A 25,656-nucleotide genomic window follows, 5' to 3' on the forward strand; every position below is an offset into this window, starting at 1 on the left:
GGTTTTTGGGGTGCTAGATGGGGTTTGGGGGGTTCTGAGTGGGGTTTTTCCACATTTTGGGGCTCCCTATGTGTCCGTGGCCCATTTTGGGCTCCCCTGTGGGTCTGTGCCCCGTTTTGGGGTTCTGGGTGAGGTTTGGGGGGTTCTGGGTGGGATTTTTCCACATTCTGGGGTCCCCTATGTGTCCGTGCCCCATTTTGGGGTTCTGAGAGGGGTTTGGGGGGTTCTGGGTGGGGTTTGGGGGGTTCTAGGTTGGTTTTTTCCATGTTTCGGGATTTCCATGTTTCCATGTTTCGGGAACCCCATGTGGGGTTTTGGGGTTCTGGGTGTGCCGTTTCCACGTTTTGGGGTTCTGGGTGGGGTTTGGGGGTTTCTGGGTGGGGTTTTTCCACGTTTTGGGGTTCTGGGTGTGCCGTTTCCATGTTTTGGGGTTCTGGGTGGGGTTTGGGGTTCTGGGTGTGCCGTTTCCATGTTTTGGGGTTCTGGGTGGGGTTTGGGGGTTCTGGGTGTGCCATTTCCATGTTTTGGGGTTCTGGGTGGGGTTTGGGGGTTTCTGGGTGTGCCGTTTCCATGTTTTGGGGTTCTGGGTGGGGTTTGGGGTTCTGGGTGTGCCGTTTCCACGTTTTGGGGTTCTGGGTGGGGTTTTGGGGTCCCCCTGACCCCGTCCCCGTGCCCGCAGCGCGAGGCCCAGGTGAAGTTCCACGTCCTGCTCACGTCCTACGAGCTGATCACCATCGACCAGGCGGCGCTGGGCTCCATCCGCTGGGCCTGCCTGGTGGTGGACGAGGCCCACCGGCTCAAGAACAACCAGTCCAAGGTGGGGGGCACCCCAAAAACCGGGCATGGAGCTGGGGGGCACCCCAAAAACTGCCCATGGGTGTAGGGGACACCTGGGTACCTGGGGACATGGGTGGGCATTGTTGGGTACCTACCTGGTGGAGGACGACGCCCACCGGCTCAAGAACAACCAGTCCAAGGTGGGGGGCACCCCAAAACTGGGTGTGGGGCTGGGGGCACCCCAAAACCTGGGGATGAGGCTGGGGGGCACCCCAAAAACTGCCCATGGGGCTGGGGGCACCCCAGAAACCGGGGATCCCTGATTTCAGGGTCTGAGGGTGCCCCAGGTGGGTGTCAGGGGTGCCCAGGTGTGTTTGGGGTGTCTGAGGGGGTGCCCAGGTATATTTTGGGGTGCCCAGGTATATTTTGGGGTGTCTGAGGGGGGTGCCCAGGTGTGTTTTGGTGTACCCCAGGTATATTTTGGGGTGCCCAGGTGTATTTTGGGGTGTCTGAGGGGGGTGCCCAGGTGTGTTTTGGTGTACCCCAGGTATATTTTGGGGTGCCCAGGTGTATTTTGGGGTGTCTGAGGGGGGTGCCCAGGTGTGTTTTGGTGTACCCCAGGTATATTTTGGGGTGCCCAGGTGTATTTTGGGGTGTCTGAGCCGTGTCCCCGCAGTTTGTCCAGGGGATCAGGGGTGCCCAGGTGTGTTTTGGTGTACCCCAGGTGTATCTGGGGGTACCCAGGTGTATTTTGGGGTGCCCAGGTGTATTTTGGGGTGCCCAGGTGTGTTTTGGTGTACCCCAGGTATATTTTGGGGTGCCCAGGTGTGTTTTGGGGTGTCTGAGCCGTGTCCCCGCAGTTTTTCCGGGTGCTGAACGGGTACAAGATCGAGCACAAGCTGCTGCTGACGGGGACCCCGCTGCAGAACAACCTGGAGGAGCTGTTCCACCTGCTCAACTTCCTGACCCCCGAGCGCTTCAAGTGAGTCACCTGTGTCACCTGTGTGTCACCTGTGTGTCACCCGTGTCACCTCTGTCACCTGTGCCACCCCCTGTCCCCATGCTGGAGCTGTTCCACCCGCTCAACTTCCTGACCCCCGAGAGGTTCAACTGAGTTCTGTGCCACCTGTGTCACCTGTGCCACGCCCTGTGTCACCTCTGTGTCACTTGTGTCACCTGTGCCACCTGTGTCCCCTCCGTGTCCCCATGGTGACCCCATCCCCATGTCCCCAGTAACCTGGAGAGGTTCCTGTGTCCCACCACCCCATATCCATGTGTCCCCATGTCCCTGTGTCCCCAGTAACCTGGAGAGGTTCCTGTGTCCCTCCATGTCCCTGTGCCCCCCTGGTGACCCTGTCCTCCTGTCCCCAGTAACCTGGAGGGGTTCCTGTGTCCCTTCCACCCGACATCCATGTCCCATTGTGTCCCCATGTCCCCACGGTGACCCTGTCCCCGTGTCCCCCTGTCCCCAGTAACCTGGAGGTGTTCCTGTGTCCCTCCATGTCCCCACACTGACCCTGTCCCCGTGTCCCCAGTAACCTGGAGGGGTTCCTGTGTCCCACCATCCCACACCCATGTCCCCATGTCCCCACACTGACCCTGTCCCCATGTCCCCAGTAACCTGGAAGAGTTCCTGTGTCCCACCATCCCACATCCATGTCCCCATGTCCCCACACTGACCCTGTCCCCATGTCCCCGTGTCCCCAGTAACCTGGAGGGGTTCCTGTGTCCCACCATCCCACACCCATGTCCCCATGTCCCCACACTGACCCTGTCCCCGTGTCCCCAGTAACCTGGAGGGGTTCCTGTGTCCCTCCATGTCCCCACACTGACCCTGTCCCCGTGTCCCCAGTAACCTGGAGGGGTTCCTGGAGGAGTTTGCCGACATCTCCAAGGAGGACCAGATCAAGAAGCTGCACGACCTGCTGGGCCCCCACATGCTGCGGCGCCTCAAGGCCGACGTCTTCAAGAACATGCCGGCCAAGACGGAGCTGATCGTGCGCGTGGAGCTCAGCCCCATGCAGAAGTGAGCCCCCGCTGCCCCCCGCCCCGGGCGCCGTCCCCGGCCCTGCCAGTGCCACCGCGGTGTCCCCAGGGCGGCCGGTGGCACCGCTGTCCCCGCAGGAAGTACTACAAGTACATCCTGACGAGGAACTTCGAGGCGCTCAACTCGCGCGGCGGCGGCAACCAGGTGTCGCTGCTCAACATCATGATGGACCTCAAGAAGTGCTGCAACCACCCCTACCTGTTCCCCGTGGCCGCCATGGTGGGCACCTGGGGACGACGGGGACACGGGGGGACACTGGGACAGTGGGGACATGGGGACACTGGCGGTGTGGGGGGACTCTGGGGACAGCAGGGACATGGGGACAACGGGGACACGGGGACAGCCAGGGACATGGGAGGACATGAGGGCACCAGGGGCACCGGGGGTGTGGGGGGACATGGGGACACCGAGGACATGGGGACAGCTGGGGGGTGTGGGGGGACATGGGGACACCGAGGACATGGGGACACCAAGGGGGTGTGGGGGGACATGGGGACACCGAGGACATGGGGACGGCTGGGGGGTGTGAGGGGATATGGGGACGTGGGGACACTGAGGACATGGGGACACGAAGGGGGTGTGGGGGGACACAGGGGCACCAGGGACACTGGGGACCTGGGGACACGGGCACAGCAGGGACACAGGGACAGCCAGGAGTGTGGGGGGACATGAGGACATGGGGACAGCCGGGGGCCATGGGGGGACATGGGGACAACGAGAGGACATGGGGACAGGGAGGGGTTAAAAGGATGTGGGACATGGGGACAGGGAGGGGACACAGGGATGTGGGACATGGGGACGTGGAGGGACATGGAGGGGACATGGGGACAGGGAGGGGACTCAGGGCTGGTGGGACTTGGGGACATGGATGTGGGGACAAGTAGGGGTTGGAGTGACCTGACAGGGACAGAGGGACATGGGGTGGAGGAGCATGGAGGGGACATGGAGATCATGGGGGGACACCTGTCCCCGTGGGTGATGTCCCCATGGTGGTGTCCCCATGCGGTGACCTGGCAGTGTCCCCATGGGTGATGTCCCCATGGTGGTGTCCCTGTGGGTGATGTCCCTGTGGGTGATGTCCCCATGGATGATGTCCCCATGGTGGTGTCCCCATGGGTGATGTCCCCACGGTGACCTGGTGCTGTCCCTGTCCCCAGGAGTCCCCGAAGCTGCCGAGCGGCGCCTACGAGGGCGGGGCGCTGATCAAGGCCTCGGGGAAGCTGCTGCTGCTGCAGAAGATGCTGCGCAAGCTGAAGGAGCAGAACCACCGCGTGCTCATCTTCTCACAGGTGGGACCCCAAAATATCCCCAAAACCACCCAGAATCACCCCAAAATATCCCTGAAATACCCCAAACCTACCCCAGAACCACCGCGTGGTCATCTTCTCCAAGGTGGGACCCCAAAAAACCCAAAAATATCCCTAAATATCCCCAAAACCACCCAAGATCCCCACAGAATCACCACGTGCTCATCTTCTCCCAGGTGGGACCCCAAAACTCCCCAAAACATCCCAAATTATCCCCAAATATCCCTGAAATACCCCCAAAATCCCCACAGAACAACCACGTGCTCATCTTCTCCCAGGTGGGACCCCAAAATACCCCAGATCCCACCAGTCTGTCCAGTGCAGGCTCCCCAGTCCCTCCCAGTCGCTCCCAGTCCCTCCCAGTCTGACCAGTAGAGGGTCTCCAGTCCCTCCCAGTCCCTCCCAGTGTGCCCAGTGCAGGCTCCCCAGTCCCTCCCAGTCCCTCCCAGTCCCTCCCAGTGTGCCCAGTGCAGGCTCCCCAGTCCCTCCCAGTCCCTCCCAGTCCCTCCCAGTGTGCCCAGTGCAGGCTCCCCAGTCCCTCCCAGTCCCTCCCAGTCCCTCCCAGTCCCTCCCAGTGTGCCCAGTGCAGGCTCCCCAGTCCCTCCCAGTCCCTCCCAGTCCCTCCCAGTCCCTCCCAGTCCCTCCCAGTGTGCCCAGTGCAGGCTCCCCAGTCCCTCCCAGTCCCTCCCAGTGGCTCCCAGTCCCTCCCAGTGGCTCCCAGTGGCTCCCAGTCTGACCAGTGCTCACAGATGACCAAGATGCTGGACCTGCTGGAGGATTTCCTGGACTACGAGGGCTACAAGTACGAGCGCATCGACGGCGGCATCACCGGGGCCCTGCGGCAGGAGGCCATCGACCGCTTCAACGGTAGCGATGGGGACAGGGACAGGGACAGGGGACAATGACAGGGACAGGGGACAGCAGGTGGGACAGGGAGATCAATGACAGGGACAGGGGACAGAGGACAGCAGGTGGGACAGGGGACAGGGACAGGGGATGGAGCGGGGCCCTGCGGCAGGAGGCCATCGACCGCTTCAACGGTAGTGATGGGGACAGGGACAGGGACAGGGGACAATGACAGGGACAGGGATGGGGACAGGGGACAATGACGGGGACAGGGGACAGCAGGTGGGACAGGGGACAGGGACAGGGGACAGGGACAGGGGATGGAGCAGGCCCTGCGGCAGGAGGCCATCGACCGCTTCAACGGTAGCGATGGGGACAGGGACAGGGACAATGACAGGGACAGGGACAGGGACAGGGATGGGGACAGGGGACAATGACAGGGAATGGGGACAGGGACTGGGGACAGCAGGTGGGACAAGGGACAGAAAATGGGACAGGAGACACAGGGGACATGGACAAGGGGAGTTCAGGTGTTTTGAGGGTGAATTTGGGGTGTTTTGAGTCCATCACTGACGCCGGGGGGACAGCGCTGAGGGGGTGAATTCGGGGTGTTTTTGGGGTGAATTTGGGGCGGTTTGGGTCTGTCACTGATGCTGGGGGTGCAGCAGTGTGAGGGTGTTTTTGGGGTGTTTTTGGGGTGAATTTGGGGCAGTTTGGGTCTGTCACTGACGCTGAGGGTGCAGCAGTGTGAGGGTGTTTTTGGGGTGTTTTTGGGGTGAATTTGGGGCAGTTTGGGTCCATCACTGACGCCGGGAGGACAGGGCTGAGGGGGTGAATTTGGGGTGTTTTTGGGGTGAATTCGGGGCGGTTTGGGTCCGTCCCTGACGCCGGGGGGGCAGCGCCGGGGGCGCAGCAGTTCTGTTTCCTGCTGTCGACGCGGGCCGGGGGCCTCGGCATCAACCTGGCGACGGCCGACACGGTGGTGATCTTCGACTCGGACTGGAACCCCCACAACGACATCCAGGTGGGCACCTGGGCACCCCCAGAACCGGGCACCTGGGCATTGTCACCTGGCCAGTGCCATCCCCTGAACCGGGCACCTGGGCACTGGCACCTGGCCGGTGTCACACACCTGGGCACTGGCACCTGGCCAGTGCCATCCCCTGAACCGGGCACCTGGGCATTGTCACCTGGCCAGTGCCATCCCCCAGAACTGGGCACCTGGGCACTGGCACCTGGCCGGTGTCACACACCTGGGCATTGTCACCTGGCCAGTGCCATCCCCCTGAACCGGGCACCTGGGCACTGGCACCTGTGTAATGCCATCCCCCGGAACCGGGCACCTGAGCACTGTCACCTGGCCGGTGTCACACACCTGGGCACTGGCACCTGGCCAGTGCCATCCCCTGACACCGGGCACCTGAGCACTGTCACCTGGCCAATGTCACACACCTGAGCACTGTCACCTGGCCAATGCCATCCCCTGGCACCAGGCACCTGGACAGTGTTACCTGGCCAGTGTCACCCTCCCTAGCTCCCTGTCTCCCCTGATTGCCAAGGCCCTGAGGTGTCCCCAGGATGTCCCCATGATGTCCTTGACCTGTCCCCACAATGTCCCTGTCCCCACAAGCGTTCAGCCAGGCTCACCGCATTGGCCAGGGTGTCCCTTCATGTCCCTGCTGTGTCCCTGGTGTGTCCCCATCCCATCAGACGTGTCCCTGACCTGTCCCCATGATGTCCCCACGTGTCCTCTCACTGTCCCTGACCTGTCCCCTCCCTTTCAGGCCTTCAGCCGCGCCCACTGCATCAGCCATGGTGTCCCCTCATGTACTTGGGGTGTCCCTGGTGTGTCCCCACCATGTCCCCACCATGTCCCCTCCCTCTCAGGCGTTCAGCCGCGCCCACCGCATCGGCCATGGTGTGTCCCCATCCCATCTGTCATGTCCCTGGCCTGTCCCCACGCTGTCCCCACCATGTCCCCACCATGTCCCTGTCCCTGCAGGCGTTCAGCCGCGCCCACCGCATCGGCCATGGTGTGTCCCCATCCCATCTGTCATGCCCCTGGTGTGTCCCCACGCTGTCCCCACCATGTCCCCACCACGTCCCTGTCCCCGCAGGCGTTCAGCCGCGCGCACCGCATCGGCCATGGTGTGTCCCCATCCCATCTGTCATGCCCCTGGTGTGTCCCCACGCTGTCCCCACCATGTCCCCACCACGTCCCTGTCCCCGCAGGCGTTCAGCCGCGCGCACCGCATCGGCCAGGCCAACAAGGTGATGATTTACCGCTTCGTGACGCGGGCCTCGGTGGAGGAGCGGATCACGCAGGTGGCCAAGCGCAAGATGATGCTGACGCACCTGGTGGTGCGCCCTGGGCTGGGCTCCAAGGCCGGCTCCATGTCCAAGCAGGAGCTCGACGACATCCTCAAGTTCGGCACCGAGGAGCTCTTCAAGGACGAGAACGAGGGTGGGCATGGCGTGGGGGAGATGGGATCCATGGGGTGGGGTCCATGGGGTGGGATCCATGGGGTGGGGTGGGGTGGGATGGGATCCATAGGATGGGATGGGATCCATGGGGTGGGATGGAGAGAAACCTCTGGGATGGGTGAGGAACATCTGGGATGGGATGGGATCCATGGGATGGGATCCATGGGGTGGGATCCATGGAATGGGATCCATGGGATGGGGTGGGATGGAGAAAAACCTCTGGGATGGGTGAGGAACATCTGGGATGGGATGGGATCCATGGGATGGGATCAGTGGGGTGGGATTTATGGAATGGGACGGGATGGGGTGGGATCCATGGGATGGGGTGGGATGGGATGGGATAGAGGGGACAGAAACCAGGACAGGATGGGGACAGGGATGGGGACAGGGACAAGGACAGGGGGTGGGCCAGGATGGGATGGGACAGAAACAGAAACAGGGCTGGGGACAAGGACTGAGGAGTGGAATGGGGACAGGGATAGGGACAGGATGGGGCGGATGGGATGGGATGGGATGGCATGGGTCATGTTGGGTTGGACTGGGTTATGCTGGGTTGAACTGGGTCATGTTGGGTTGGACTGGGTTATGCTGGGTTGGACTGGGTCATGTTGGGCCACGTTGAGTTGAACTGGGCTGTGCTGGGCTGAGTGAGCCATGTTGGGTTGGGCTGAGCTGCGTTGGGTTGAGCTGGGCCGTGTTTTGGACCATGTTGGGTTGGACTGGGCCATGTTGGGATGGACTGGGCCGTGTTGGGCCAAGTTGGGGTGCGACAAAGCCACATTGGGCCATGTAAGGCCATCTTGGGATGTGACAAAACCGTGTCACATCACCTTGGAGCGCGTCCGGCCGTGTCCCAGCACACGTGGCCGTGTCCAGCCGTGTCCCAGCGTGTGTGACGCGGCGTGGCCACGCGCAGGGGACAACAAGGAGGAGGACAGCAGCGTCATCCACTACGACAACGAGGCCATCGCACGGCTGCTGGACCGCAACCAGGACGCCACCGACGACGCCGACGTGCAGAACATGAACGAGTACCTGAGCTCCTTCAAGGTGGCCCAGTACGTCGTCAGGGAGGAGGACAAGGTGTGCTGGGGACAATGGGGACACTGGGGGACAATGGGGACACGAGGGGACATGGAGGGACATGGGGATGGATGGGATGGATGGGTACCTGAGCTCCTTCAAGGTGGCCCAGTGCGTCGTCAGGGAGGAGGACAAGGTGTGCTGGGGACACTGGGGACACTGGGGGGACACTGGGACTGGGGACAGTGGGATAGAGACAATGAGATGGGGACAATGGGATGGGGACAATGGGATTGGGGACAGTGGGATGGGGACAATGGGATGGATACAGGGGATTGGGGGCAATGAGATGGGGACAGTGGGATGGGGACAGTAGGATTGGGGACAATGGGGAGACAGTGGGATTGAGGACAAAAGGACTGGTGACAGTGGGATGGGGACAATGAGATGATGGAGTTGGGGACTCTGGAGAGGATGGAGATGATGGCAACAGTGGAGATGAAGATGATGGGACAATGGAGATGGGGATGATGATGGAGATGATGATGATGATGATGATGCTGGAGACACCAAGGACAGGGACACCAGTGCTGGGCACACCGTCCCCAGCACTGACCAAGATGGCACTGACCCCTGGGTGACCCTGGGTGACCCCGAGTGACCCCGCGTGTCCGGCAGATCGAGGAGATCGAGCGGGAGATCATCAAGCAGGAGGAGAACGTGGACCCCGACTATTGGGAGAAGCTGCTGAGGCACCACTACGAGCAGCAGCAGGAGGACCTGGCCCGCAACCTGGGCAAGGGCAAGCGCGTGCGCAAGCAGGTCAACTACAACGACGCCGCCCAGGAGGACCAAGGTGGGCACTGGGATGGACTGGGGTATACTGGGATGGCACTGGGATGGACCGGGATACACTGGGATGGCACTGGGAGGGACTGGGATGGAACCTGGGCAAGGGCAAGCGCGTGCGCAAGCAGGTCAACTACAACGACGCCGCCCAGGAGGACCAAGGTGGGCACTGGGAGGGACTGGGGTATACTGGGATGGCACTGGGAGGGACTGGGATGGACTGGGATATACTGGGATGGCACTGGGAGGGACTGGGATGGACTGGGATGGAACCTGGGCAAGGGCAAGCGCGTGCACAAGCAGGGCAAGTACAACGCCGCCGCCCAGGAGGACCAAGGTGGGCACTGGGAGGGACTGGGAGGGACTGGGTGTCACTGGGACACGCTGGGGTGGCACTGGGTGGCACTGGGATGGCACTGGGAGGGACTGGGACACGCTGGGGTGTCACTGAGTGTCCCCACCGTGTCCCCAGATAACCAGTCCGAGTACTCGGTGGGCTCCGAGGAGGAGGACGAGGACTTTGACGAGCGGCCCGAGGGTGAGGGACCCCGGGGGGGTCACAGTGTCCCCAAGGGTGTCTCAGTGTCCCCAAAGGGGGGATCAAGGTGTCCCCAAAGGGGTTTTGGGTGTCACCAAAGGGGTCAGGGTATCACCAAGGGGGTCAGTGTGTCCCCAGTGGGGATCAGGGTGCCATTGGGGGGGGGTCAAGGTGCCATGGGGGGGCCAGGGTGTCCCCAAGGGGGATGAGCGTGCCATTGGGGGGGGGTCAAGGTGTCCCCAAGGAGGGGTCAGGGTGTCCCCACAGGGGAGTCAGGGTCCCATTGAGGGGGTCAGGGTGCCATTGGGGGGGGTCAAGGTGTCCCCAAGGGGGGTCAGGGTGCCATTGGGGGGGTCAGGGTGTCCCCAAGGGGGGTCAGGGTCCCATTGGGGTATCAGGGTGTCCCCAAGGGGGGTCAGGGTCCCATTGGGGTATCAGGGTGTCCCCAAGGGGGGGTCAGGGTGCCATTGGGGGGGGTCAAGGTGTCCCCAGGTGGGGCCAGGGTTCCATTGGGGGGGGGATCAGGGTGCCATTGGGGGGGTCAGGGTGTCCTCAGGGTGAGGTCAGGGTGTCCCCAAGGGGGGGTCAGGGTGCCATTGGGGGGGTCAGGGTGTCCCCAAGGGGGGTCAGGGTCCCATTGGGGTATCAGGGTGTCCCCAAGGGGGGTCAGGGTCCCATTGGGGTATCAGGGTGTCCCCAAGGGGGGGTCAGGGTGCCATTGGGGTATCAGGGTGTCCCCAAGGGGGGGTCAGGGTGCCATTGGGGGGTGCTGACCCCTCCCCTCCCCCAGGCCGGCGTCAGTCCAAGCGGCAGCTGCGGAACGAGAAGGACAAACCCCTCCCCCCACTGCTGGCCCGCGTGGGCGGCAACATCGAGGTGAGGGGACACTGGGGACAATGGGGATGGCCCTGGGGACACCCCTGGGACGTCCCGGGGACGCACCTGGGTCACCTCCACGTGGGGCTCGGACGCCTGAGTGACCCCGCAGCACCTGGGTCCCCAAATCAGAGGGTCAGGGGTAACCTGGAGCCAATGTCCCCAATGCCCCTGATGTCCCCCCAATGTCCCCACTGTCCCCAATGCCCCCAATATCCCCTTGATGTCCCCAATGTCCCTGATGTCCCCATGACCCCCGATGTCCCCATTGTCCCCAGTGTCCCCAATGTCCCCATTGTCCCCCCAGGTGCTGGGGTTCAACACGAGGCAGCGCAAGGCTTTCCTCAACGCCGTCATGCGCTGGGGGATGATGGCACTGTCCCCATTGTCCCCGATGTCCCCGATGTCCCCATTGTCCCCTGTCCCCAATGTCCCCGATGTCCCCAATGTCCCTGATGCCCCCATTGTCCCCATTGTCCCCAATGTCCCCATTGTCCCCCCAGCTGCTGGGGTTCAACACGAGGCAGCGCAAGGCTTTCCTCAACGCTGTCATGTAATGATGGCACAGTGTCCCCTGTCACCCATGTCCTCAATGTCCCTGATGTCCCCATTGTCCCCAGTGTCCCCAATGTCCCCAATGTGTCCCCAGGTGCTGGGGTTCAACACGAGGCAGCGCAAGGCTTTCCTCAACGCCGTCATGCGCTGGGGGATGATGGCACTGTCCCCATTGTCCCCAATGTCCCCGATGTCCCCATTGTCCCCAATGTCCCCAATGTCCCCAGTGTCCCCAATGTCCCCAATGTGTCCCCAGGTGCTGGGGTTCAACACGAGGCAGCGCAAGGCTTTCCTCAACGCCGTCATGCGCTGGGGGATGCCGCCCCAGGACGCCTTCACGTCCCAGTGGCTCGTGAGGGACCTGCGGGGCAAAACCGAGAAGGAGTTCAAGTAGGTGACAACGGGGACAGCTGGGGACAGCTGGGGACACCGGGGAGGGGTGGTGGCACTGGGGAGGCCACGGGGTCTATGGGGACATGGTGGTGCCAAGGATGGGTGGTGGCATCAGGGACAGGCGGTGGCATCAGGGACGGGTGGTGGCATCAAGGACGGGTGGTGGCACTGGGGACAGGTGGTGGCATCAGGGACGGGTGGTGGCATCAAGGACGGGTGGTGGCACTGGGGACAGGTGGTGGCATCAGGGACGGGTGGTGGCATCAAGGACGGGTGGTGGCACTGGGGACAGGTGGTGGCATCAGGGACAAGGGTTGACACCAGGTGATGGCGCTGGGGTAGGTGGTGGCAGGGTAGTGAGGTGTCCATGTGTCCCCATGTCCTCTGTGTCCTTTCATCCCCACGTCCTTATTGTCCCCATGTCCCCCCCCATCTTCCTGTGTGGCTCTATGCCCTCCATTGTCCTGTGTCCCCTGATGTGCCCTGATGTCCCCAATGTCCCCAATGTCCCTGTGCCCTCCATTGTCCCACGTCCCCCAGTGTCCCCCCATGTCTGTGTCCCCTGGTGTCCCCCCGTTGTCCCATGTCCCCCAGTGTCCCAAGTGTCCCCAATGTCCCCAATGTCCTCAGTGTCCCCTGATGCCCTCCATTGTCCTGTGTCCCCTGATGTGCCCTGATGTCCCCAATGTCCCCAATGTCCCTGTGCCCTCCATTGTCCCACGTCCCCCAGTGTCCCCCCATGTCTGTGTCCCCTGGTGTCCCCCCGTTGTCCCATGTCCCCCAGTGTCCCAAGTGTCCCCAATGTCCCCAATGTCCCCCAGTGTCCCCAATGTCCCCAGTGTCCCCGTGCCACATGATGAGCCCTTACTCAGCCGAGCGCTGTCGCTGTCGGTGTTCCTGGGGCCCGGACGAGGCCGTGTCCCCCTCAGGCCGACACAAAGCCACCCCCGATGTCCCCGTGTCCCCTCGGGGGGCCGGGGTGTGGCCCAGGGGACGCCAGAGCGGTGGCAGGTCCCTGGTCCCCAGTGTGACCCCGGCACAGCCCCACGGGCGCCGTGACGAGGGGACGGGCTGATGGCGCGGGGACAGCGGGGACATTGGGGACATTGGGGACATTATGGGTGGTGGGGACATTGGGGACATTGGGAGCGGTGGGGACATTGGGGACGTTGGGGACTTTAGGGGCACTAGGGACATCAGGGACATTGGGGACAGCAGGGATATTGGGGACAGCGGGGACAGCAGGGATATCGGGGACAGGATCCATGGGGACAAGGGACCTTGAGGACAAGGACCCTGGGGATGTGACCTATGGGGACAAGGGACCCTGGGGATAGGATCTGTGGGGACAGTGACCTTGGGGCAGGGCATGCGGGTGCATGGGACAGTGGCACAGGTGGTGGCAGTGGCTCAGGCAGTGACATAGGCAGGGGTGGTGGCCCAGGGGGTGGTGGCCCAGCAGTGGCCCTGAGCGCTGTCCCCAGGGCCTACGTGTCCCTGTTCATTGTCCCCATTGTCCCTTGTCCCCAGGGCCTACGTGTCCCTGTTCATGCTGTCCCTGTCCCCATTGTCACTGTCCCCAGGGCCTTCGTGTCCCTGTTCATTGTCCCTGTTCATTGTCACTGTCCCCAGGGCCTACGTGTCCCTGTTCATGCTGTCCCTGTCCCCATTGTCCCTTGTCCCCAGGGCCTACGTGTCCCTGTTCATGCTGTCCCTGTCCCCATTGTCACTGTCCCCAGGGCCTACGTGTCCCTGTTCATTGTCCCTGTTCATTGTCACTGTCCCCAGGGCCTACGTGTCCCTGTTCATTGTCCCTGTTCATTGTCACTGTCCCCAGGGCCTTCGTGTCCCTGTTCATTGTCCCCATTGTCCCTTGTCCCCAGGGCCTACGTGTCCCTGTTCATGCTGTCCCTGTCCCCATTGTCACTGTCCCCAGGGCCTACGTGTCCCTGTTCATTGTCCCTGTTCATTGTCACTGTCCCCAGGGCCTACGTGTCCCTGTTCATTGTCCCTGTTCATTGTCACTGTCCCCAGGGCCTTCGTGTCCCTGTTCATTGTCCCCATTGTCCCTTGTCCCCAGGGCCTACGTGTCCCTGTTCATGCTGTCCCTGTCCCCATTGTCACTGTCCCCAGGGCCTACGTGTCCCTGTTCATTGTCCCTGTTCATTGTCACTGTCCCCAGGGCCTACGTGTCCCTGTTCATTGTCCCTGTTCATTGTCACTGTCCCCAGGGCCTACGTGTCCCTGTTCATTGTCCCTGTCCCCATTGTCACTGTTCCTTGTCCCCAGGGCCTACGTGTCCCTGTTCATGCTGTCCCTGTCCCCATTGTCACTGTTCCTTGTCCCCAGGGCCTACGTGTCCCTGTTCATGCTGTCCCTGTCCCCATTGTCACTGTCCCCAGAGCCTACGTGTCCCTGTTCATGCTGTCCCTGTCCCCATTGTCACTGTCCCTTGTCCCCAGGGCCTACGTGTCCCTGTTCATGCGCCACCTGTGCGAGCCGGGCGCCGACGGCTCCGAGACGTTCGCGGACGGCGTCCCCAGGGAGGGGCTGAGCCGGCAGCAGGTGCTGACCCGCATCGGAGTCATGTCCCTCGTCAAGAAAAAGGTACGGGGACACCTGGGGACACACCTGGGGACACCTGGGGACACACCTGGGGACACACCTGGGGACAGGCTGAGCACCTGGGGACACCTGGGGACAGGCTGGGGCAGCCAAGGACACCTGGGGGACAGCCCTGGGTGCAGCCTGGGGACCGACCTGGGGACTCACCTGGGTTGGTTTTTGGAGTTCCACCAAGCTGCTTGTTTGGGGAGCTTTTAGGGTCCCTTTTTGGGGGTTTTGGGGGTTTTTGTGCTCCCCTGACCCCTCCATGTCCTCTCTCCAGGTGCAGGAGTTCGAGCACATCAACGGGCGCTGGTCCCTGCCCGAGCTGGCCCTGGGGATGTTTTAGGGGTGGATTTTTGGGGTTTTTGGGGTTCCCTGACCTCTCCGTGTTCCCTGTGCAGGTGCAGGAGTTCGAGCACATCAACGGGCGCTGGTCCCTGCCCGAGCTGGCCCTGGGGATGTTTTAGGGGTGGATTTTTGGGGTTTTTGGGGTGGATTTTCGGGGTTTTTGGGGTGAATTTTTGGGGTTTTTGGGGTGGATTTTTGGGGTTTTTGGGGTGGATTTTTGGGGTTTTTGGGGTGGATTTTTGGGGTTTTTGGGGTGGATTTTCAGGGTTTTTGGGGTTTTTGACCCCTCCATGTCCTCTCCCCAGGTGCAGGAGTTCGAGCACATCAACGGGCGCTGGTCCCTGCCCGAGCTGGCCCCCGAGCCCAGCGCCGACTCCAAGCGCTCGTCCCGCGCCTCCTCCCCCGCCAAGACCGGCCCCCCCAGCCCCGAGCAGAGCGGCCCCCCCAGCCCCGCGCCCCCCACGCCCGGTAACAGACACGGGGGGACACGGGGGGACACCACGGGGACATGGGGACAGGGGTGGGGACAGGGATGGGGACACAATGGGGACAGGGATGGGGACAAGGATGGGGACAGGGATGGGGACACAATGGGGGACGTGGACAGGGGTGGGGACATGGGGACAGGGGTGGGGACGTGGGTGGGGACAGGGATGGGGATGGGGACACAATGGGGGGGACATGGGGACAGGGATGGGGACAAGGATGGGGACATGGGGACAGGGATGGGAACACAGGGACAGGGATGGGGACAGGGATGGGGGCACAATGGGGGACATGGGGACAGGGGTGGGGACAGGGATGGGGACACAATGGGGACAGGGGTGGGGACAAGGATGGGGGCATGGGGACACACAGGGGACATGGCTAGGAACATGCTGGGGACATGGGGACACAGATGGGGACATGGGGACACGGATGGGGACATGGGGACGGGGTGGGGACACAGGGACACGGCTAGGGACAGGGATGGGGACAGGATGGGGACCGATGTGCTGACGTCCCCTGTCCCCAGCCACGCCGGCGCCCAGCGAGCGCGGGGACGGGCCAGGGCCACCCCCGGACAGGGACGAGGGTGACACCAGGGACGAGAAGGAACCCAAAGGCCCCGAGAAGATGGAGACAGATGTGAGTGACACAGCTGTCCCCAACCCAGTCCCTGTCCCCAACCCAGTCCCTGTCCCCACCATGTCCCTGTCCCCAACCCTGTCCCTGTCCCCAACCCAGTCCCTGTCCCCAACCCAGTCCCAGTCCCCAACCCTGTCCCTGTCCCTACCACGTCCTCCCTGTCCCAGTCACGTTCTCCTTGTCCCCAACTCTGTCCCATCTCTGTCCCCAGATGTGTCCTCGCTGTCCCCAACCCTGTCCTTGTTCCCAACCCTGTCCCCTCTGTGTCCTCTCTGTCCCCAGCTGTGTCCTGGCTGTCCCCATCCTTGTCCCCAGCGCTGTCCCCACCCTCCTGTCCCTGTCCCCGTGTCCCCTGTCCCTGTCACTCTCAGAGTGGGGGGTGATGTCCCCATGGATGGGGACCCCGAGGGTGACAGCCCCTCCTGTCCCCGCAGCCCCCTGTCCCTGAGGTGCCACCGTCACCGGGCGATGGCAGCGAGGCCGAAGGGCCCCGCAAGGGGGAGGAGGAGGAGGGACCCGGCCACAGGGACCCCGAGGCCGAAGGGCCCCCGGCCCGCGAGGAGCGGCCAGGTGAGACCCCCGGGAAACCCCAAAAACCCTGAATCCTGAAAACCCCAAATCCTGGATACCCCAAAACCCCCAAATTCTGGGAACCCCAAAACCCCCAAATCCTGGGAACCCCAACTCCCAGAAACCTGAAAAACCCCAAATCCCAGAAACCCCAAATCCTGGAAACACCAAGTCCCAGAAACCTCAAATCCCGAAAAGCCCAAATCCCAAAAACCTCAAACGCCTGGAAAACCCCAAATCCCAAAAACCCCAAAACCCCAAAAACCCCAAATCCTGAAATCCCAAACTCCCCAAAACCCCAAATCCCAAAACCCCCAAAATCCCAAATCCCAGAACTCCAAATCCCAAAAATCCCAAATCCCTGGAAAACTCCACATCCCAAAACCCCCAAATCCCAAACCAGCAAAAACCCCAAATCCCAAAATCCCAAACCAGCAAAAACCTCAAATACCAAAAAACCCGAAAACCCCAAATCCCTGGAAAACCCCAAAAACCCCAAATCCCTGGAAAACCCCAAATCCCACAAACCCAAAATCCCAAAAACTCCAAATCCCAGAAACCCCAAATCCTGGAAACCCCATATCCCTGGAAGACCCCAAAAAACCCGAAAAGCCCAGAACCGCCAAATTCCTGGAAAACCCCAAATCCCAGGAAAAGCCCCAAACCGCCCCCAAAACCCCAAATTCCAACCCCAAACCCGTCGTGGCTCAGGCGCCGATGCCGAGAAGGCTCCGGGGCTGGACAAGGGCGACGAGAAGGCCCCGGAGGAGGAGCCCAAGGAGCGCCCGGGGGACCCCGACCCCAAAAGAGGTAACGGGGGCGGGGCTTAGGCTGGGATGGGCGGGGCTTGAAGGGAAAGGGGCGTGGTCTGACCCAGAATGGGCAGGGCTTAACGAAGGGGGCGTATCCTAAGACAGATTGGGCGGGGCTTGGCGGAAGGGGGTGTGGCCTAACCCAGAGTGAGCAGGGCTTAACCCACCCCTCATTTATTGCTGGCGCTGGGGGGGTTCAGGGGAACTGAGGAGGTTTTGGGGGGCCCAAGGGGGGGGGTCAAGTGTGTCCCCAAGCCCCCCAAATGTGTCCCTGATTCCCCAAATGTGTCCCTGACCCCCCCAACCAAGTCCCTGACCCCTCCAGACATTTCTCTGTCCCCCACAAACGAATCCCTGATCCCCCAAACGCCCCCCTGACCCCCCAAACGTGTCCATGACCCCCCAAACCCATTCCTGACCCACTCAAACCCATCCCTGACTCCCCCAAACAAGTCCCTGACTCCCCCAAACGTCCCCCTCACCCCCCCAAATTTGTCCCTGACCCCCCAAATTTGTTCCTGACCCCCTAAATGTGTCCCTGACCCCCCCAAACACATTCCTGATCCCCCTAATGTGTCCTTGACTCCCCAAACCCATCCCTGACCCCCCAAATGCTCCCATGACCCCCCAAACGTGTCCCTAACCCCCTCAAATGCCCCCCTGAGCCCCCAAACAAGACCCTGAGCCCCCAAACCCATCCCTGACCCCGTAAATGCCCCCCTGACCCCCTCGGATGACTCCCTGACCCCCCCAAACGCCCCCCTGACCCCCCAAATTTCCCCCTCCCCGCAGAGGAGCCCAAGGCGGAGCGGGAGCCGCGGGCGGAGGCGCGGCCCAACGGGCGCCGCGAGGACAAGGCCGAGAAGCCGCGGTTCATGTTCAACATCGCCGACGGCGGCTTCACGGGTGAGCGGGGGACACCCTGGGGACATTGGGGACACCCTGGGGACATTGGGGACACCCCGGGGACAGCCCTGACCCGCTGTGCCCCCGCAGAGCTGCACACGCTGTGGCAGAACGAGGAGCGCGCCGCCATCTCCTCGGGCAAGCTCAACGAGATCTGGCACCGGCGCCACGACTACTGGCTGCTGGCTGGCATCGTCCTGTATCCTTGGGTGTCACCGGGGGTGTCACCGTGGGGATTGGGGTGTCACCGGGCTGGGGACAGTGACACTGTGCTGTGGGGGACAGCACGGTGAGGGTGACAGCACAGTGACAGTGACAGTGACAGCGCGGTGAGGGTGGCACTGGTGACATGATACTGGCTGCTGGCTGGCATCGTCCTGTATCCTTGGGTGTCACCGGGGGTGTCACCGTGGGGATTGGGGTGTCACCGGGCTGGGGACAGTGACACTGTGCTGTGGGGGACAGCACGGTGAGGGTGACAGCACAGTGACAGTGACAGTGACAGCGCGGTGAGGGTGGCACTGGTGACATGATACTGGCTGCTGGCTGGCATCGTCCTGTATCCTTGGGTGTCACCGGGGGTGTCACCGTGGGGATTGGGGTGTCACCGGGCTGGGGACAGTGACACTGTGCTGTGGGGGACAGCACGGTGAGGGTGACAGCACAGTGACAGTGACAGTGACAGCGCGGTGAGGGTGGCACTGGTGACATGATACTGGCTGCTGGCTGGCATCGTCCTGTATCCTTGGGTGTCACAGGGGTGTCACCATGGGGATTGGGGTGTCCCCGGGCTGGGGACAGTGACACTGTGGTGAGGGTGACAGCCAGGAGAGGGTGGCATCCATGCTTGGTGTGCTGGATGTGGGGATGTTGGTGACAGGGAGATGTGATGATGCAGTGATTGGGTGACACAGGTGACACAGCCACACAGTGACAGGTGACACAGGTGACACAGGTGGCATCCTTAGCGCGCAGCCACGGCTCCGTGTGCTGTGAATGGGGGATGTTGGTGACAGGGTGGCACAGGTGACATGGTGACAGGTGACACAATGACAGGGTGGCACAGGTGACACAGGTGGCATCCTTAGCACGCAGCCACGGCTCCACGTGCTCTGTGTGGGGGATGTTGGGGACAGGGAGATGTGATGATGCAGTGACAGGGTGACACAGTGTGACAGGTGACACAGGTGACACAGGTGGCATCCTTAGCACGCAGCCACGGCTCCGTGTGCTGTGAATGGGGGATGTGATGATGCAGTGACAGGGTGGCACGGTGCCGTGGTGACAAGGTGACACAGGTGACAGAGGTGACACAGGTGACAGAGGTGACACAGTGATAGGTGACACAGGTGACACAGGTGGCATCCTTAGCGCGCAGCCACGGCTCCGTGTGCTGTGAATGGGGGATGTTGGGGACAGGGTGGCACAGTGCCACGGTGCCAAGGTGACACAGGTGACACAGGTGGCACAGGTGGCATCCTTAGCGCGCAGCCACGGCTCCGTGTGCTGTGAACGGGGGATGTTGGTGACAGGGTGGCACAGTGCCACGGTGACAGGGTGACAGGTGACACAGGTGACACAGGTGGCACAGGTGGCATCCTTAGCGCGCAGCCACGGCTACGCGCGCTGGACCGACATCCAGAACGACGGCGCCTTCGGGGTCATCAACGAACCCTTCAAGGGCGAGGCCTCCAAGGGGAACTTCCTGGAGATGAAGAACAAGTTCCTGGCGCGCCGCTTCAAGGTCAGCACCCCGGGGACACCGGGGGCACTGGGAGGGTGGCACTGGGGTGGCACGGGGGTGACAGCGAGGGTGGCACTGGGAGGGTGGCACTGGGGTGGCACGGGGGTGACAGCGAGGGTGGCACTGGGAGGGTGGCACTGGGTGGCACTGGGTGGCAGCGAGGGTGGCACTGGGGTGGCCTTGCACGAGGGGCTGGGATGAGCGGGGAGGGGGCCAGGGGTGCTCGGACACCTGGGTGGGGTCTGCAGGTGTTGGGTGAGGTCAGGGTTGGACAGCTGGGTGCTCCAGGTGTTGGGTGAGGTCAGGGTTGGACACCTGAACTCTCCAGGTGTTGGGTGAGGTCAGGGTTGGGTGCTCGGACATCTGAGTGGGTCCTGCAGGTGTTGGATGAGGTCAGGGTTGGACAGCTGGGTGCTCCAGGTGTTGGGTGAGGTCAAGGCTGGGCACCTGGACATCTGTGTTGTCCAGATGTTGATGAGGTCAGGGCTGGACCCACCAACACCTGGATCTTCCAGATGTTGATGAAATCAGGATTAGACCCACCAACACCTGAGCCCTCCGACTGTTGATGAAGTCAGGTCAGAACCCACCAACACCTGGGCTCTCCATCTGTTGGGTTTCCTCAAACCTTGACCCAACACCTGGATCCTCCAGATGTTGATGAACTCAGGATTAGATCCACAAACACCTGAAATCTCCAGGTGTTGATGAGGTCAGGGCTGGACCCACCCACACCTGGACCCCCCATCTGTTGATGAAGTCAGGGCTGAACTCTCCAGCTGTTGATGGGGTCAGGGCTGGACCCACCCACACCTGAACCCTCCAGCTGTTGATGGGGTTGGGCTTGGACCCACCAACACCTGAACCCCTAGCTGTTGATGAAACCAGGATTAGAGCCACAACACCTGAAGCCCCCAGATATTGATGAAATCAGGGTTGAACCCACCCACACCTGGCCCCTCCAGCTGTTGATGGGGTCAAGATTAGACCCACCAACACCTGAACCCTCCAGCTGTTGATGGTGTTGGGCTAAACCCACCCACACCTGAACCCTCCAGCTGTTGATGGTGTTGGGCTAAACCCACCCACACCTGAACCCTCCAGCTGTTGATGGTGTTGGGCTAAACCCACCCACACCTGAACCCTCCAGCTGTTGATGGGGTTGGGCTAAACCCACCAACACCCGGCCCCTCCAGCTGTTGATGGGGTTGGGCTAAACCCACCCACACCTGAACCCTCCAGCTGTTGATGGGGTTGATCTTGGACCCACCCACACCTGGCCCCTCCAGCTGTTGATGGGGTTGATCTTGGACCCACCCACACCTGAACCCTCCAGCTGTTGATGGGGTTGGGCTAAACCCACCCACACCCGGCCCCTCCAGCTGTTGATGGGGTTGGGCTAAACCCACCCACACCTGAACCCTCCAGCTGTTGATGGGGTTGATCTTGGACCCACCCACACCTGAACCCTCCAGCTGTTGATGGGGTTGATCTTGGACCCACCCACACCTGAACCCTCCAGCTGTTGATGGGGTTGGGCTAAACCCACCCACACCCGGCCCCTCCAGCTGTTGATGGGGTTGATCTTGGACCCACCCACACCTGAACCCTCCAGCTGTTGATGGGGTTGATCTTGGACCCACCCACACCCCCTGACCCCTCCTCTCCCCCCGGCAGCTGCTGGAGCAGGCGCTGGTGATCGAGGAGCAGCTGCGCCGCGCCGCCTACCTGAACATGACGCAGGACCCCAGCCACCCCGCCATGGCGCTCAACACGCGCTTCGCCGAGGTCGAGTGCCTGGCCGAGAGCCACCAGCACTTGTCCAAGGAGTCGCTGGCGGGCAACAAGCCGGCCAACGCCGTGCTGCACAAGGGTAAGGGGCGGCAGCAGGGCCGGCGCGCCCGGCGCGGGGCTCGGCCCGTGTAGCGCCCGCCCCGAGCTCTGTACGCGCCTGTGACGCCATTAAAGAGGGGTTTGCTCCCACCCAACGCCGCCTCCCGGTGTCTCCTTGCTCTGCGTGTGCTTTCTGGGCGGGGGGGGCTGCGCCGCGACGCCGGGCACGGGCGCGGAGGTGGAGTAAAGTCGTAGTAAAGTGTGAGTAAAGTCGTAGTAAAGTTGGAGTAAAGCGGTAGTAAAGTTGGAGTAATGTCATATTACAGTCGTAGTAATGTCATGGTAAAGCTGCAGTAAAGTTGTAATGAAGTTGCAGTAAGGTCGGACCAAAGCCTGAGTAAATTCGGATTAAAGTCAGCATAAAGGCAAATTCAGAGTAAATTCAGAATAAAGTCAGAGTAAGTTCAGACTAAAGTTATCGTAAGGGTGGCGTAAAGTCTGACTAAATTCAGACTAAAGTCCAAGTAAAGCCAGTGTAAAGGCGGAGTAAAGTCTGGGTGAAGTTGGACTAAAATCCAAGTAAAGGCAATGTAAAATCTGAGTAAATTCAGAGTAAAGTCTGAGTAAATTGGAACTAAAGTCCAAGTAAATTGGGACTAAAGTCTCAGTCAGACTGAAGTCAAAGTAAAGTCAGTGTAAAGGGGAGTAAAGTCCAAGTAAACTTGGGCTAAAGTTAACATAAAGGCAGAGTAAAGTCTGTGTAAATTCAGACTGAAGTCTAGGTCCATGTAAAGGCAGAATAGAGTCCAAGTAAATCTGGACTGAAGTCCAGGAAAAGTCAGCGTAAGGCGGGAGGCGCATGGAGGGGTCGTGGCTTGGCGCTGAGGTGGCTCTGCTGAGTAGCTGTGGTGTAAAGCTGGAGTATGTCCCTAGTGCCGTCCTGTGTGTATCTCTGGAGTAGTTTACGCCTTGGTCCCTTCCCTCCCTCCCTCCTCCCTCCTCGCCCGGGGCTGTTTGGGCGGAGTAACCCCGGAGTATCCCCGCGGTGCATGCTGGGAGTAAGGCTGGAGTAGCGCCGGTGTTTGCATGCGCTGGAGCACCCCGGTGTAAGCGCGGAGTATCCCTGGTGTAATTAATGAGTAAAGCCCGGAGGAATGAGCTGAGTAAACCCAGAGTATCCCTGGTGTATTTAATGCCAGGAATATCCCCAGAGTAACTCCAGAGCAGACCTGGAATCACCTCCAGTGTGTCTGAGGAGTAACCACAGAGTAGGCACAGAGTAGCCCTGTGTGTGCAGGCCCGTAGTAAAGCAGGAGTAACCCTGGAGTATCTCCAGAGTACCTCAAGGAGATACCCAGAGTAAGGAGCACAGCTGGGGTATCTCCGCTGTGGGCGAGGTAAATCAGGAGTAAACCCTGAGTAAGCCAGGCATCCACCTAGAATAAGGAATAAACCCAGAGTACGAGAGGAATATCCCCAGAGTAAGTGAGGAGTACCTTCGAGTAAGTCAGGATTATCCCTAGAGTAAGTCAGGAGTATCCCCAGAGCAAGTCAGGAGTATCCCCAGAGTACCCCCACCCTACTCACACCCCCTCCCCCTGCGCATGCCCCCCTCCCCCACCCAATTACAACCCTGCGTAAACTCTTGAGTACCCCCTGAGTAGCTCCCACCTCCTCCCCTTCCCTCTCCCTACCTCCCACTCTCACGTGAGTATCTCCCGCCCACCCCCTCCCCACGAATAATATGTGAGTAAGCTGTGAGTAAGCTGCGAGTAAGCTGTGAGTAACCTATGAGTAAGCTGTGGGCAAGCTCCGAGCAGGCCCCGCGGTGCTGACGGGGCTGTTTCTCTCTCTCTGTGCCCGCGGGCAGTGCTGAACCAGCTGGAGGAGCTGCTGAGCGACATGAAGGCGGACGTGACGCGCCTGCCGGCCACGCTGTCCCGCATCCCCCCCATCGCCGCGCGCCTGCAGATGAGCGAGCGCAGCATCCTCAGCCGCCTGGCCAGCAAGGGCACCGAGAGCCACCCCCCGCCCGTGAGTGACCGCTGGGGACATGGGGACATTGTCACACTGTGCCCCTGTCACCCTGTGCCCCTGTCACACTGCCACCCTGTGCCCCTGTCACACTGCCACCCTGCCCCGGGGACATTGGCACCATGGCATCCTCAGCTGCCTGGCCAGCAAGGGCACCGAGAGCCACCCCCCGCCCGTGAGTGACCGCTGGGGACATGGGGACATTGTCACACTGTGCCCCTGTCACCCTGTGCCCCTGTCACACTGCCACCCTGTGCCCCTGTCACACTGCCACCCTGCCCCGGGGACATTGGCACCATGGCATCCTCAGCCGCCTGGCCAGCAAGGGCACCGAGAGCCACCCCCCGCCCGTGAGTGACCGCTGGGGACATGGGGACACTGCCACCCTGTCACCCTGCCACACTGCCGCACTGCCACCCTGTGCCCCTGTCACACTGCCACCCTGCCCCGGGGACATTGGCACCATGGCATCCTCAGCCGCCTGGCCAGCAAGGGCACCGAGAGCCACCCCCTGCCCGTGAGTGACCGCTGGGGACATGGGGACACTGCCACCCTGTCACCCTGTCACCCTGCCACACTGCCACCCTGTGCCCCTGTCACACTGCCACCCTGTCTGGGAATGTCCCCTGCCCCCATGGCAGGTGGCACCAGGAGGTGACACTGGAGGTGACCCTGGGCAGTGACCCCGGGCAGTGACCCCTGGAGGTGACAGAGGGAGGTGACATTGGGGGATGACCCCAGGAGGTGACCCCGGAGGTGACCCCGTGTCCCTGTCCCCAGAGCTTCCCGCCGGGTCCCTACGCCACCCCCCCGAGCTACGGGGGCACCTTCGGGACACCCCCGGCCGGAGCCCTCCCCCACCCCGGGGGCGCCAACTACAGCCAGATGCCACCAGGGTCCTTCATCTCCGGTGAGAATGGGGACACTGGGGACACTGGGGACAGTGGGGACACTGGGGACATTGGGGACACTGGGGACAGTGGGGACACAGGGGACATTGACCCTGGGGGGGCCAACTACAGCCAGATGCCACCAGGGTCCTTCATCTCCGGTGAGGGGACACTGGGGACACTGGGGGGGGGCTCTGGGGCCCCTGATGTCTCGAGGTGCCCCCTGACCCCCCCACGCCCCTCCCCAGCCTCGAACGGCCCCGCGGTGCTGGTGAAGCACGAGGGGCTCCCATTGATGGGGGGTGGTTCCTATGGGTGGGTGGGGGTCCCATGGGTGGGTGGGTGTCTCTGGGGGTCCCTGGGGGTCTCTCACCCCCCATTTCCCCCCCTGCAGCCTCGAACGGCCCCGCGGTGCTGGTGAAGCGCGAGGCGGAGGCGCTGGAGCAGCAGCAGCGCAAGGAGCCGCGGGGGGGGGAGGTGATCTGCATCGACGACTGAGGGGGGGCGGGGCCTGGGGGGGCCCCTCCCCCACCCCCCCATTCCCCCCCCCATCCCCCCCCCCGAGCCCGGCGGGGTGGGGGAGGGGCCGCGCGCGGGGAGGGGGCGGGGCTATAAATACGGAATTCTATAAATATGGATTTATGGGGGGGAGGGGCGGGGCGGGGGGCGGGGCGCTCCCGCCCCTCCCCCCTCCCCCCGCCGGGCTCGTGATTGGACGGCAGCGAACGAATAAACCCCGGAAACGGCCCTGGCCACGCCCCCCGCCTGTGCCGTGGCCACGCCCACCGGGAAAGGGGCGTGGTTAATGTGGGATGGGCGTGGCTACCATGGGGTGGGTGTGGCTGCTGTGGGCGTGGGCGTGGCAACAGTGGGATGGGCATGGATAATGGAGTGGGTGTGGTAATGTGGGGATGGGCGTGGTTAGCATAAATATGGGCGTGGTTAACGTGGGCTGGGCGTGGCTGTCAGGATGGGTGTGGTTGCTGTGTGGATGGGCGTGGCTACCGTGGGAACAGGTGTGGTTAACATGGGGGTGGGCGTGGCTACTTCCAGAGTGGGTGTGGCTCACATGGGGGGTGGGTGTGGTTA

At 62.1% G+C, this 25,656-nt stretch overlaps 1 protein-coding gene across 1 annotated transcript in view; it reads left to right on the top strand.

The window, feature by feature from the left end:
- The window catches only part of CHD3 (chromodomain helicase DNA binding protein 3), a gene marked incomplete at its 5' end in the record, with an annotated part of 46,285 nt that extends 21,209 nt beyond the window's left edge, over positions 1 to 25,076 (top strand). Inside the window, 25 exons of the mRNA XM_054295245.1 lie at positions 680 to 817; positions 1,638 to 1,759; positions 2,630 to 2,803; positions 2,902 to 3,043; positions 3,982 to 4,113; positions 4,881 to 4,998; positions 5,877 to 6,001; positions 7,210 to 7,441; positions 8,378 to 8,544; positions 9,163 to 9,340; positions 9,806 to 9,871; positions 10,662 to 10,747; positions 11,559 to 11,692; positions 14,158 to 14,302; positions 14,956 to 15,118; positions 15,666 to 15,778; positions 16,213 to 16,348; positions 17,060 to 17,158; positions 17,953 to 18,066; positions 18,157 to 18,265; positions 19,678 to 19,810; positions 21,488 to 21,683; positions 23,514 to 23,677; positions 24,458 to 24,587; positions 24,962 to 25,076. Coding sequence (XP_054151220.1) covers positions 680 to 817; positions 1,638 to 1,759; positions 2,630 to 2,803; positions 2,902 to 3,043; positions 3,982 to 4,113; positions 4,881 to 4,998; positions 5,877 to 6,001; positions 7,210 to 7,441; positions 8,378 to 8,544; positions 9,163 to 9,340; positions 9,806 to 9,871; positions 10,662 to 10,747; positions 11,559 to 11,692; positions 14,158 to 14,302; positions 14,956 to 15,118; positions 15,666 to 15,778; positions 16,213 to 16,348; positions 17,060 to 17,158; positions 17,953 to 18,066; positions 18,157 to 18,265; positions 19,678 to 19,810; positions 21,488 to 21,683; positions 23,514 to 23,677; positions 24,458 to 24,587; positions 24,962 to 25,065 — 3,420 coding nt within the window. The remainder of the gene's footprint in view (positions 1 to 679; positions 818 to 1,637; positions 1,760 to 2,629; positions 2,804 to 2,901; positions 3,044 to 3,981; positions 4,114 to 4,880; positions 4,999 to 5,876; positions 6,002 to 7,209; positions 7,442 to 8,377; positions 8,545 to 9,162; positions 9,341 to 9,805; positions 9,872 to 10,661; positions 10,748 to 11,558; positions 11,693 to 14,157; positions 14,303 to 14,955; positions 15,119 to 15,665; positions 15,779 to 16,212; positions 16,349 to 17,059; positions 17,159 to 17,952; positions 18,067 to 18,156; positions 18,266 to 19,677; positions 19,811 to 21,487; positions 21,684 to 23,513; positions 23,678 to 24,457; positions 24,588 to 24,961) is intronic.
- Positions 25,077 to 25,656: the final 580 nt, after the last annotated feature.

Source organism: Melozone crissalis, unplaced genomic scaffold (assembly GCF_028551555.1).
Source record: "Melozone crissalis strain CALT ecotype California unplaced genomic scaffold, PUWL_Pcris_2 ptg000557l_1, whole genome shotgun sequence".
Classification (NCBI taxonomy): Eukaryota; Metazoa; Chordata; class Aves; order Passeriformes; family Passerellidae; genus Melozone; species Melozone crissalis.